Here is a 14,647-nt window from a genome sequence, read left to right as displayed (position 1 = left end):
TCTGTTCCTCTGCATTCCTCAATGCCCTACCATTTACCCTGTATGTTCTATTTGGATTATTCCTGCCAAAATGTAGAACCTCACACTTCTCAGCATTAAACTCCTTCTGCCAACATTCAGCCCATTCTTCTAACCGGCATAAATCTCCCTGCAAGCTTTGAAAACCCACCTCATTATCCAAAACACCTACCTTAGTATCATCAGCATACTTACTAATCCAATTTACCACCCCATCATCCAGATCATTTATGTATATTACAAACAGCATTGGGCCCAAAACAGATCCCTGAGGCACCCCGCTAGTCACCGGCCTCCATCCCGATAAACAGTTATCCACCACTAATCTCTGGCATCTCCCATCTAGCCACTGTTGAATCCATTTTATTACTCCAGCATTAATACCTAACGACTGAACCTTCTTAACTAACCTTCCATGTGGAACTTTGTCAAAGGCTTTGCTGAAGTCCATATAGACTACATCCACTGCCTTACCCTCGTCAACATTCCTCGTAACTTCTTCAAAAAATTCAGTAAGGTTTGACAAACATGACCTTCCACGCACAAATCCATGCTGGCTACTCCTAATCAGATCCTGTCTATCTAGATAATTATTAATACTATCTCTAAGAATACTTTCCATTAATTTACCCACCACTGATGTCAAACTGACAGGTCTATAATTGCTAGGCTTACTTCTAGAAACCTTTTTAAACAATGGAACCACATGAGCAATACGCCAATCCTCCGGTACAATCCCCGTTTCTAATGACATCCGTCAGAGCTCCTGCTATTTCTACACAAACTTCCCTCAAGGTCCTGGGGAATATCCTGTCAGGATCTGGAGATTTATCCACTTTTAAATTTCTTAAAAGCGCCAGTACTTCCACCTCTTTAATTGTCATAGGTTCCATAACTTCCTTACTTGTTTCCCACACCTTACACAATTCAATATCCTTCTCCTTAGTGAATACCGAAGAGAAGAAATATAGAATGGTCAGCATGTTGAAGAGCCAAGAGGACCCCGGTCAGACCCCACTTGGAGTACTGTGCACTTTTCTGATCACCTCACTACAGGAAGGATTTGGAAACTATAGAAAGGGTGCAGAGGAGATTTACAAGGATATTGCCTGGATTGGGGAGTATGCCTTATGAGAATAGTTTGAGTGAACCCAGCCTTTTCTCCTTGGAGTGACGGAGGATGAAAGGTGATTGAGAGATTGCGGTGTATAAGAGGATGAGAGGCATTGATCATGTGGATAGTCAGAGGCTTTTTCCCGGGGCTGAAATAACATAAGAGGGCACAGTTTTAAGGAGCTTGGAACAGGTACAGAGGAGATGTCAGGGGCAAGTTTTTTACACAGAGTGGTGAGTGTGTAGAATGAGCTGCTGCCAATGGTGGTGGAGGTGGATACGATAGGGTCTTTTAAGAGACTCCTAGATAGGTACATGGAGCTTAGAAAAATAGAGGGCTATAGGTAAACCTAGGTTATTTCTAAAGTAAGTACATGTTCAGCACAGCTTTGTGGGCCGAAGGGCCTGTATTGTGCTGTAGATTTTCTATGTTTCTGTGTTTCAGGGAACTACTGGGTCCTTCTGTTCCACAAGACTCCCCAGGTCCTTATCTGATGGAATAGTGTCAAACAAACACCCCCCACCCACTGCTTGCTCACGCCCTGTCTGGCCTCTCTCCCTCCGTGTAGCGAACCACAGGATTACGACTACGAGACAATCCGTAACATCGACCCATACAACACGGACTTCTGCAGCAGCGTCAAGGATGGGATGAAATACTGGAACATGACGGTACAGTGGTGGTTGGCCACATACATCTATCACCGTGCTCCCGTCAAGGCCAAGCTACTGAGGTGAGTGTCCACTGCCCAATTGACAATGGTGCTGGCTGGAGATCTCTCTCCCTCTCCCTCCCTCTCCCCCTCCTTCTGACCTTCAACTCTCTGAGGCAGAGCGCTCTGTCCTCAGTAAGGGCCTCAGCTTTGTCCCCCTTCGCCCACACAGCGAGTTCCACGTACGCCATGACACTGAACTCTTCTTCCGTCGTCTCCGAGCTCACTTCTTTGACAAGGACTCTCCTACTCCCACCGATGACCCCTTCTCCCGTCTTCAACCCCCCCTCCTCTTCAAGGACACCCCGCTCTGGTCTTCTGTCTGCTCTGGATCTCTTTATTGCTAATTGCTGACGGGACATCAACCGTCTCGACATCACCACACCCTGTTCCAATTCCAACCTCACTCCTTCCGTACGCTCTGCTCTTCACTCCCTCCACACCAATCCCACCCTCACTATAAAACCTGCTGATAAGGGGGGAGCTGTTGTTGTCTGGCGTACTGACCTCTACCTGGCCAAGGCACAGCGACAATTCTGATACCTCCTCTTATTTACCCCTTGATCATGACCCCACTAAGGAGCACCAGGCCATTGTCTCCTATACCATCACCAATCTTATCAGCTCTGGGGATCTCCCATCCACTGCCACCAACCTCATAGTTACCGCACCCCACACTTCCCGTTTCTACCTCCTACCCAAGATCCACAAACCTGCCTGTCCAGGTAGACCTATTGTCTCAGCTTGCTCCTGCCCCACTGAACTCATTTCTGCATACCTTGACACTGTCTTATCCCCCCTTGTTCAATCTCTTCCCACCTATGTTCATGACACTTCTCATGCTTTGAATTTTTTCAATGATTTTAAGTTCCCTGGCCCCCACCATCTTTATTTTCACCAAGGACGTCCAGTCCCTATATACCTCCATCCCCCACTGAGATGGTCTCGAAGCTCTTCGCTTTTTTTTGGATTCCAGACCTAACCAATTCCCCTCTACCACCACTCTCCTCCGTCTAGCGGAATTAGTTCTTACTCTCAATAATTTCTCCTTTGGCTCCTCCCACTTCCTCCAAACCAAGGGTGTAGCCATGGGCACCCGCATGGGTCGCAGTTATGCCTGCCATTCTGTTGGCTTTGTGGAACAGTCCATGTTCCAAGTCTATATGGGTATCCATCCCCCTCTTTTCCTTCGCTACATCGACAACTGCATTGGCGCTGCCTCCTGCACGCGTGCTGAGCTCGTCGACTTCATTAACTTTGCCTCCAACTTTCACCCTGCCCTCAAATTTACCTGGTCCATTTCTGACACCTCCCTTCCCTTTCTTGATCTTTCTGTCTCCATCTCTGGAGATGGCTTATCTACTGATATCTACTATAAGCCTACAGACTCTCACAGCTACCAGGACTATTCCTCTTCCCACCCTGTCTCTTGCAAAAATGCTATCCCCTTCTCACAATTCCTCCGTCTCCGCCGCATCTGCTCTCAGGATGAGGCTTTTCATTCCAGGACGAAGGAGATGTCTTCCTTTTTTAAACAAAGGGGCTTCCCTTTGTCCACCATCAACTCTGCTCTCAAACGCATCTCTCCCATTTCCCGCACATCTGCCCTCACCCCATCCACCTGCCACCCCAGTCGGGATAGGGTTCCCCTTGTCCTTACCTACCACCCCACCAGCCTCCAGGTCCAACGTACAACTCTCCGTATCTTCCGCCACCTCCAACGGGATCCCACTACCAAGCACAAGCTTTTTGCAGGGATCCTACGCGATTCCCTTGTCCACTTGTTCCCCCCCCCCCCATTCCTTCCCACCGATCTCCCTCCTGGCACTTATCCTTGTAAGCGGACCAAGTACTACACCTGCCCTTACACTTCCTCCCTCACGACCATTCAGGGCCCCGGACAGTCCTTCCAGGTGAGGTGACACTCCACCTGTGAGTCGGCTGGTGTGGTATACTGCGTCCGGTGCTCCTGGTGTGGCCTTTTATATATTGGTGAGACCCGACGCAGACTGGGAGACCGTTTTGCTGAACACCTACGCTCGGTCCACCAGAAAAAGCAGGATCTCCCAGTGGCCACACATTTTAATTCCACGTCCCATTCCCATTCTGATATGTCTATCCATGGCCTCCACTACTGTCAAAATGAATCCAAACTCAGGTTGGAGGAACAACACCTTATATACCGGCTGGGTAGCCTCTAACCTGATGGCATGAACATTGATTTCTCTAACTTCAGATAATGCCCCTCCTCCCCTTCTTACCCCATCCCTGACATATTTAGTTGTTTGCTTGTTTGCTTGTTCTCCATCTCCCTCTGGTGCTTCCCCCCCCCCTCTTTCTTTCTCCTGAGGCCTCCCGTCCCATGATCCTTTCCCTTCTCCAGCTCTGTATCCTTTTTGCCAATCACCTTTCCAGCTCTTAGCTTCATCCCACCCCCTCCGGGCTTCTCCTATCATTTCGCATTTCCCCCTCCCCCCACTACTTTCAAATCTCTTACTATCTTTCCTTTCAGTTAGTCCTGACGAAGGGTCTCAGCCCGAAACGTCGACAGTGCTTCTCCCTATAGATGCTGCCTGGCCTGCTGTGTTCCACCAGCATTTTGTGTGTGTTGTTTGAATTTCCAGCATCTGCAGATTTCCTCGTGTCTGCACTCTAAATGTTCATCGTTTTAAAACTTTGTTTTTACCTCCCATACCTACTCTTCCCCCACACACTTACCCTCTCCCCTGCATCCTACTCTCTTTCCTCTCACCTCTGCCCCCACTATCTCTCCCTTTTCTCTGCCCTCCCCACCCCCCCAGGATTGGTTGGACGATGCTTGTCAGTGCTTTCTGGCACGGCCTCCACCCTGGATACTACCTGAGTTTCCTGACCATCCCGGTGTGCCTGGCAGCGGAGGGGGCGATGGAGCGAGGAGTGCAAGCACGTCTGGGGGCTGGTTACCCCCTCCGTGTCTACAGCTGGCTGCAGTGGTTCTGGAAGATGCGTGCCTACGACTACATGGCGGCTGGCTTCGTCCTGCTGACACTGCACGACACGCTGGCTCACTGGCACCTGCTCTACTTCTACCAGCATCTCCTCTCCCTGGCTTTCTTCACGGTGGGCTACGCCCTCACACCCCGGTCCAGGTCCGGGGGAATCCGACCCCCGCCAGCCCTGTCTGCTACCCCCGTCCCCTTCACCTCTCCACCTTCCGCCTCTTCCAGACCTGAAGCTCAAGAGCAAGGTGGGGTTCGCCGGCGGGGGTCCCAGAGAGATGAGTGAGAACAATTTATGTGGTCAGTGGGGTGGGGAACTAAAATTCAGGGCAGTGGTTCTCTTGGGAAGGGCAAATGGTGACGGGGTCCACACTGTTGTGCCCCCCAACCCCACCCTACGTCCTGTTGGTGAGGCTCTATCCATTCAGTACAGGCTCTGCCGTAAAACTAAAGCCTCTATTGCCAGTAACTCTGCCCCTCCATCCCTGTCCCACCCCTCTATCTAGCCCCTCTTTCCCAGAGAAACACCACCCCCCGACACCTAGCTCCACTCCCCCAGAATCAAAGCCCTTTACCACCAGCCCCTCCTCTCTCCTCAAAACCTTGCCCACTTATCCCTGGTGTTTTCTGTACCCCAACCTCCATTTCATGGTAAATCTGCCCCTTGTTCTTATAATCCCACCCCTTTAGCTTTACCACACCCACTTCAATTCAATGAAACCCCTCCTGCCCACCAACTGAAACCCCACCCCTGTAGACCATGTCTCCACCCACTGTCCCAGAGAAACCCTACTCTTTCCCCTATCTCCACCCATCATCCCCTTTTACCTGTAAACACCCGTCCCCTCCACCATCCGCTCTGGGTCCTGCAGGTTGGCCATCCGTTCTCACCCCACCACCCACCTGACCACCGAACGCTCCCGACATCTTGTTTCTGCTTTCACCATCCTCAAGCTCCACCCTCCCTTCCATACCCACATTTCACTCCCTCGTTTCTGTACTCCTAGCGTGTGCCTGCTTAAAGTGGGCCCATCCTCCAGATCAGTCTGTGGGACCCACCTGCTTAAAATAGTCAACAACTCCTCTGTCCTGAAAGTCCCATTACAATTACCAGTAATCAACATCCCCGTGACCCCAGGGTTAGAGGGGGGGGGGAGAAATTCCCCATCACTGCCCAGTGACCCTGGGGTTGGGGGGGGCGGTATCTGCCAGGGTTCCCCCTGGATACAGGAGTGACATATATCACTGTGTATTGTTCTATATATTTGTGTGTGTGAGTTACATTTTTCATCTGAAGCCAGTGCCCTGGTAACTATGACTGGTCAGGTGCTGCCCACTGCCTCACTCTGCACCCAGATGCCTGTATCCCCAACTCATCGACACACCAGGCTCCCACTTCTGAGCTGCCCTTGTGTGTGTGTAAAACACAATCTGCACTAGCATTCTCTCTGCCTGTATTTCCCTATGCCTGTAACATTGTATCAGCACAGCTGTCTCCACCAATGTGTGTGAGGCGTACCACATCAGTACAAGCGAACCTTGTGACTGTTTTCTTGTAGAGTCTGTGTGTGTGTGAGAGAGAGAGACTGTCTGCAAGGTGGTGCCATGTGGGGTCTCTCTGCCTGTGTGTGTGTGAGAGAGAGACTGTCTGCAAGGTGGTGCCATGTGGGGTCTCTGCCTGTGTGTGTGTGTGTGTGTGTGTGAGAGACTGTCTGCAAGGTGGTGCCATGTGGGGTCTCTCTGCCTGTGTGTGTGTGAGAGACTGTCTGCAAAGTGGTGCCATGTGGGGTCTCTCTGCCTGTGTGTGTGTGAGAGACTGTCTGCAAGGTGGTGCCATGTGGGGTCTCTCTGCCTGTGGTGTGTGAGAGACTGTCTGCAAGGTGGTGCCATGTGGGGTCTCTCTGCCTGTGTGTGTGTGAGAGACTGTCTGCAAGGTGGTGCCATGTGGGGTCTCTCTGCCTGTGTGCGTGTGAGAGACTGTCTGCAAGGTGGTGCCATGTGGGGTCTCTCTGCCTGTGTGTGTGTGAGAGACTGTCTGCAAGGTGGTGCCATGTGGGGTCTCTCTGCCTGTGTGTGTGCTGCCACCTGTGTACCCACGATGGGTCTCTGCCTGTGTGTGTGTGAGAGAGAGAGAGAGACAGTTGCTGAATATTGCCAAATCTGAGTCATTTACAATTTTGTATGTTTTTTTTATATAAAACACTGCTGTCAAGAGCTGAATAAAGAAGATTGTGACTTTTGTGTTGCTATAGCTCAGGGTCCTCTGTTCCTTCTCAGGTGGGGCAAATGTGTGTACTCTGGTACTGTCTCATATTCACCAGAGGTCAGAGGGGGGCGGTATATGCCAGTTTGCAGATGACATCAAAATCAGTAGTGTTGTTGATACTGAAAGCAGTTTTCAGGCTTTACAGAGTTGGGAGGTGGGCCAAGGGATGGCAAATGCAGTTTAATTTGGATCAATGCACGGTCTTGTGAAGATATGTCAGCTCAATATTCTGGGGTTCTGATTTAGACATGACAGTGGGAGGGATTAAAGGAGGAGAGGTTGTGTTACTATTCAAGGAATATGACACCGAAGTGCTCAGTCAGGACAGACTAGAGAGTTTTTGTGAGAGGTGGAACTGATATGACCACATTAATGGGGCTATATTACAGATCACCCAACAGTCTATAGGATTTAGAGAAATCTAGAGAGAGAGAGCAGACTGCTGTAAGAAACAGGTAGTTATAGTAAGTGATTTTAACTTTCCACATACTGGCTGTGACTGTGAAAGGACTACATGGGATAGAACTTTCAAATGTGTTCAGAAAAGTTTTCTTGATCAATAAGTAGAAGTCCCAACATGAGAGTGTGCGATACTTGATCTGCAGACAGGGCAGTTGACAGAAGTTTGTGTAGTGAACACTAGTCACAATGCCATTCGTTTCAAAGTAAATATGGAGTTCTGATCTGCGGGTGAGATTCTAAATTGGAGAGAGATCAATCTTGATGGTATCAGAAAGGATCTGGCAAGTGTGGACTGGGACAGGCTGTTTCCTGGCAAATGTGTACTTGGAAAGTGGGAGGCCTCAAAAGTCCTAATTTAGGAGTGCAAAGCTTGTTTGTGCCTGTCAGAATAAAAAGTAAGGATATCAAGTGCAGGAACCTTGGTTTTCAAGAGCTATTGAAGTCCTGGATAGGCAAAAAAGGAGGTGCATAGCGGTGTAGACAGGCAGGAACAAATGAAGTACAAGAAATGGAAGAGAGCACTTAAATCAGGAGGGCTAAAAGAAGGCATTAAGTTGACCTAGCAGACAAGGTGAAGGAGAATCCACAGGAATTCTACAGAGATGTGCAGAGCAAGAGGATTGCAAGGGACAAAATTGGTCCTCTGGAAGATCAGAATGGTAATCTATATGGGGAGCTGGACACAAAGTCTATAGACATGAGGCAAAGCACTATCAAATTCATGAACTCTGTACAGATTACAGAGCAGGGGTGTTTGCTGTTTTGAGGCAAATTAAGGTGGATAAATCTACATGGCCTGATGAGGTGTTCCCTCAGACGCTCTAGGAGGGATGCAGAAATTTCTGGGGCTCTAGCGGAGATATTTAAATCGTCCTTAGCAACAAGAAGGGTATTGGAGTATTTACGGGTAGCCAGTGTTGTTTTACTGTTTAAGAAAGGTTCTATACTTAAACTGGGAAATTATAGGCCAGTGAGACTGACATTGGATGTGGGAAAAGTTATTGGAAGGTACCCTAAGGGATCAGATATGAGTATTTTGATAGATGTGGATGTATGGAAGATAGTCAGCATAGCTTCCTGTATAGTAGGTTGTGTCTAGCCAATCTTACAGTTTTTCCAAGGCAGTTTCTAGGAAAGTTGATGAAGGCAAGGCAGTGAATGTTGTCTACTTGGACTCTAGCAAGGTATTTGCCAAGGTCCCACATGGGAGGTTCAATTGCTTAGCATTCAGGATGAGGTAGTAAAATTGGATTAGATATTGGCTCTGTGGGAGAAGCCAGAGAGTGGTATAAATGGTTGCCTCTCTGACTGGTGGCCTGTGACTAGTGGAGTGCCACAGGGATTAGTGCTGGGTCTGTTGTTTTCATCTAATGAGATTAACTAGATCAACAAATTTGAGGATGGCATTAAGTTTGAGGGTGTATGGGCTGTAGGGAAATCTATCAGAGGTCACAGCTGGAAAAATGGCAGATGGAATTTAATGCAGACAAGTGTGAGGAATGGCACTTTGGTAGGACCAACCAGGGTAGGTCATGGTCGGGCACCGAGGAGTGGTCTGGAATACAGGTCCATAATTCATTGAAAATGGTGTCATAAAGAAAGCTCTTGGCCCATTGGCCTTCATGAGTACAGGAGACGGGATGTTACGTTGAAGTTGAAAACATGTTGGTGAGGCCTACTTTGGAGTACTGTGTGCAGTTTTGGTCACCTACCTACAGGGAAGATAAAATAAGGTTGAAAGGGAACAGAGAAAATTTACAAGGATGTTGCCAGGTTTGGAGGACTTGGATTATATGGATGGATTGAATAGATTAGCATTTTCTCCTTGTACTGCATACCCCTCTATTTCCCACATTAGGGGAAGAGAGAGAGGGAGAGCCAGTGGTATGTTTATGACCGGGTGTGAACGAGTAGTCTTTGAGGGTTCTGCAAGTCTGTGTCTTTATTGATGCTAGAGTGCTTGGTGGGGGGTGTTGATGCTTTTTTTTCTGGTGGGGAGGGGGATCATTGCTTTGCTGCTGCTTGTGCATGGGGGAAGCTTTGGGGGTCTAACATTTAACTGTCATTCATTCTTTGGGGCACTCCTCAGTTTTCATGGATGGTTGTGAAGAAAAAGAATTTTTCAGGGTGTATATTACATTTCTCTGACATTAGATGTATCGATTGAAACCTAATGTCAGCTGACTAATCATCAAAGGTGACAAGTCTAAATACTCTATCACCAGGAAGCAAACAGGTTAGTGTCCTGGTACGAAGCCAGCAACTTGAGACTAAATGCCCTCAAAACTAAGCAGATACATATTGACTTCTGGAGAAAATTGTCCCCTTTCCATCCATTCAAAATCTACAGAGCCACAGTTAAACACCAAGAACATTCAGATTTCTGCAGGAATGTGTGGAAGAATCATAAATCTTTATGATTAAAAACCTTGGCAGAACAGTAACTTCTTGTGGTAATTGGTAACATTGCATCTTCCCCAGAACGTCCCGATGTAATTCTACACAGTGACCACCCTCACATTAGCCGTTACTGTGAATCAGGTTTAATAACACTGGCATACGTCAGGAAGTTTAGTGACTTTGCAGCAGCAGTACACGATAATATACAAAAATAAAATAGGACAATTGTAGTAAGTATAGATATTAAATAGTTACATTTAAACTAATGAAAAAACAAATAATATTTAATAAGTAATGAGAATCCAAGGGTTCAATGTCCATTTAGGAATCAGATGACAGGGGAAGAAGCTGTTCCTGAATCGCTGAGTGTGTACCTTTAGGCTTCTGTACCTCCTACCTGACAGTATCAATAAGCAGAGAGCATAACCTGGGTGTTGGGGGTCTTTAATAATAATCTCAGGATTATTACTGGTGCCATGTGCTAGCTAGAGTTGGAATAGCAAGATAGCTATGTGGCTTGACTAGTGGTGCAGGAGGGAGGGTTTCAGATTCTTGGGGCATTGGAACTGCTTCTGGGGGAGGAGGGACCAGTACCATCCGGACAGTCTACGTCTGGAGGGGATGTCCTAGGGAGATTGTTTGCTAGTGATGTTGGGGAGGTTTTAAACTAATATGGCAGGGGGATGGGAACCCACACAGAAAAGAAGAGGGAAGTGACACAGAGACCAAAGCTAGAGTTAGTGAAGAAAAATGTAAGAGTAGAGTTTATAAAAGTAAATAGCAAAAATCGCACAGGTCACTAGATTCTAAAAGGACAATGAGTATAAGGGCACTTTATCTAAATGCCCGTAGTATTAGAAACAAGGTTAGTGAACTTGTGGCACAGATCAATACCAAGGCTTATGATTCAGTGGCCATTACAGAAACTTGGTTGCAAGGTGGAGATGACTGGGAATTAAATATCCAAGGGTATCAGGTAATATGGAAAGATAGGCAGGAAGACAGAGGAGGTGGGGTGGCGCTCTTGATTAGGGATGAGATCAGGGCAATTGTGAGAGATGATATAAGATCTATGGAGCAGAATGTTGAGTGCATCTGGGTAGAGATTAGAATAGTAAATGGAAAAAAAATCACTGGTGGGTGTTGTCTATAGGGCACCTGATAGAAATATTGAAGTGGCAGAGGCGATTAACCAAGAAATAACCAGGCTTGTAAGAATGGAACAGCAGTTGTCATGGATTGGGTGAATCAGGTTGGTCAAGGAAGTCTTGAGGAGGACTTCATAGAATGCATCTGTGATGGCTTTCTTGAACAGCACGTTAGTGAACCTACAAGGGAAAATTCTATCTTAGGTCTAGTCCTGTGCAAGGATACAGATAAAATTAACAATCTCGTAGTCAGGGATCCTCTTGGAAAGAGTGATCATAGTATGATTGAATTTTGCATTCAGATGGAGGATGAAATAGTTAGATCTAAAACCAGTGTATTATGCTTGAACAAGGGAGACTACAATGGGATGAGGGAGGAGTTGGCTAATGTGGATTGGTAGAACAGTTGAGGAACAGTGGAATACTTTCAAAGAGATTTTTTACAGTATTCAACAAAAGTATATTCCAGTCAAAAGTAAGGTCAGGAAGTGTGGGGAAAGCCAGTCTTGGATAACTAAGGAAATAAAAGACAGTATCAAATTAAAAGCTCATGTGTACAAAGTCGCAAAGAGTAGTGGGAGACTGGAGGATTGGGAAAACTGTAAAAAGCAACAAAGAACAACTAAACAAGAAATAAAGAAAGAGAAGTTAGAGTATGAAGGTAAATTAGCACAAAATATAAAAACAGCATTTGTACAGAGCCCTGGTGAGACCACACCTGGAGTATTGTGTACAGTTTTGGTCTCCAGGGCTAAGGAAGGACATCCTGGCTGTAGAGGAAGTGAAGCGTAGATTCACGAGGTTAATTCATGGGATGTCTGGACTGTCTTACGCAGAGAGGTTAGAGAGACTGGGCTTGTACACGCTGGAATTAAGGAGATTGAGAGGGGATCTGATTGAAACATATAAGATTATTAAAGGATTGGACAAGATAGAGGCAGGAAATATGTTCCAGATGCTGGGAGAGTCCAGTACCAGAGGGCATGGTTTGAGCATAAGGGGTAGGTCATTTAGGACAGAGTTAAGGAAAAACTTCTCCCAGAAAGTTGTGGGGGTCTGGAATGCACTGCCTCGGAAGGCAGTGCAGGCCAATTCTCTGAATGCTTTCAAGAAGGAACTAGATAGGTATCTTATGGATAGGGGAATCAAGGGATATGGGGACAAGGCAGGAACTGGGTATTGATAGTAGTTGATCAGCCATGATCTCAAAATGGCAGTGCAGGCTTGAATAGGTACTTCTGCACCTATTGTCTGTTGTCTATTGTCAAAAGTTTTTATAAATATATTACGTGGAAGAAGGTGGCTAAAGTCAACGTAGGTCCCTTGGAAGTCAAGAAGGGGAAAGTTTGATTAATAGGACTGGATGTTACAATCCCTAAAGTTTCTGCACTGCTCTCGACTTGAGTGGAAGTAGTTCTTAAAGATTACCACTAGATGGTGTTACTACCATTACGACACATGTGTACCTCGACATCACTGCGTGTTTCAGCCTTTTATCACAAGATGCCCTCAGCCGGGGCAAGCCCACCACAGGCTGACCAGACCTGGGCGTGTGTCACATGGTTAGTCTCTGGTTGGTCATTTGGCAGCCCAGACAACATCACTTCTTTTCAGCCACAACCAGTGACTGCTCATTTTGGCGGCATTAGCAAGTGCTTTGATTGGCGTCCTATGGGCCTGCCCTCTGACTCCTACTTCCTTCAGCAGCCTTATGGTGGAACTGGCTACAAAGCCCCTGCACCCCACCTCAACTGGGCGCACTTTTACGTGCCAGCCTCGCTCCTCTGCTTCAACTGCAAGGTTGGCATATCGCAGCCTTTTCCGTTCCTAAGCCTCCTCCACAGTGTCCACCCAAGACACTGATAAATGACACTGACACTGATGTCAGTTCAATGATAAAGACAGGACTTGGACCAAAGGACCAGGTCAAGTCGCAGGTTGGTTGTTGCAATTTCAGATGGGAATGGTGATAAAGAAATGGCTGAGGCATTGAACAACTATTTTGTGTCAATCTTCATGGTGGAGGACACGTCTAATATGTAAAAGAAGGATATCTGGTTGAAATGGGAGGTGAGGACCTCGATAAAATTGCTGTCACTAAAGAGATAGTGATGAGCAAACTAGAGGGCCTGAAGGTAGATAAGTCCCCTGGTCCTGATGGGATGCATCCCAGAGTGCTGAAGGAATTGGTGGAGTTTATAGTAGACACATTGGTAATCATTTATCAAAACTCTCTAGACTCTGGGCAGGTCCCAGCAGATTGGTAAACAGCAAATGTCATGCCACTTTTAAAAAAAGGATGTACGCAAAAGACAGGCAACTATAGGCCAGTTAGCTTAACATCTGTAGTCTGGAAAATGCTTGGAGTTGTCATTAAGAAAGAAATAGCAAAATTTAGGAAGGGCAGGTCCTGTTTGACAAACGTATTGGAGTTCTTTGAGTACATAATGAGTGCAGTGGACAGAGGGGAACAGGTGGATGTCGTACACTTGGATTTCCAGAAGGTGTTCGATAAGGTGCCGCCAAGAGACTTACAAATAAGATACAGATGCAGAGAGTCAGAGGAAGTGTATTGGCATGGATAGTGGATTGGTTAACCAATAGAAGGCAGAGAGTCGGTAATAAATGGGTGTTTCTCTGGTTGTAGTGAGTGGGGTGCCGCAGGGGTCAGTGCTGGGCCTGCAGCTGTTTATCATTTACGTTGATGATTTGGAAGAGGGGACTGAGTGTAGCATAGCAAAATTTGCTGAGGACACTAAACTGAGTGGAAAAGCAAATTGTACAGAGGATGTGGAGAATCTGCAGAGGGATATAGATATAGGTTAAGTGAGTGGGCAGATGGAATACAATATTGCTAAAAGTAAGATCATCTATTTTGGAAGGAATAATAGAAGAGCAGATTATTATTAAAATAGTGGAAGATTGCAGCATGCTGTTGTGCAGAGGGGCTTGGGAGTGCTAGTTCATGAATTGCAAAAAGTTAGCTTGCAGGTGCAACAGATGAAGCTGAGTAATTTTAGAATTTTCTGTAGCTTCATTCTAGCCTGTGCATTAGCTACACCCCCCCCCCCCCCCACCATACCAGGCAGCGAAGCAGCCTGTCAGAATGTTCTCCACGGTTTGTGCATCTATAGAGGTTTTCAGGTGCTTTAGGTGACAAACCAATTCTCAAAGTCCTCATGAAATGTAGCTGCATCAATATGCCCTTGTGCTCCTGAGAGCTCTGGGAAGACCCTGGTGCCCTGGGTGTTCACGGAGGGATGTGAGGGAAATCTAACCTGGGTCAGATTTTCACAGGGAGCCACAGAGACCCTGAGGAGTGTCGTAGAACAGAGGGACCCAGGGGTACGGGGACATGGTTCCCTGAAAGTGGAGTCACAGGTAGACAGGGCAGTGAAGAAGGAGTTTGGCACGCTGGCCTTCATCAGTCGGGGCACTAAGTACAGGAGTTGGGACGTCATGTTGCCGTTGTACAAGACGTTTGTGTTCAGTTCTGGTCGCCCTGCTGCAGGAAAGACGCCATTGAGCTGGAAAGAGTGCAGAGGAGAT

General features: G+C 47.0%; 1 protein-coding gene across 1 annotated transcript in view; it reads left to right on the top strand.

The window, feature by feature from the left end:
* mboat7 (membrane bound O-acyltransferase domain containing 7) overlaps positions 1-7,073 on the top strand; it is a 57,966-nt gene extending 50,893 nt beyond the window's left edge. The window contains exons 7-8 of the mRNA XM_059957569.1: positions 1,701-1,865; positions 4,646-7,073. Coding sequence (XP_059813552.1) covers positions 1,701-1,865; positions 4,646-5,108 — 628 coding nt within the window. The 3' untranslated portion in view covers positions 5,109-7,073. The remainder of the gene's footprint in view (positions 1-1,700; positions 1,866-4,645) is intronic.
* Positions 7,074-14,647: the final 7,574 nt, after the last annotated feature.

Source organism: Hypanus sabinus (genome assembly GCF_030144855.1).
Source record: "Hypanus sabinus isolate sHypSab1 chromosome 24 unlocalized genomic scaffold, sHypSab1.hap1 SUPER_24_unloc_2, whole genome shotgun sequence".
Classification (NCBI taxonomy): Eukaryota; Metazoa; Chordata; class Chondrichthyes; order Myliobatiformes; family Dasyatidae; genus Hypanus; species Hypanus sabinus.
Note: the sequence above shows the minus strand (reverse complement) of the source record. Positions and strands in the feature narration are given on the sequence as shown.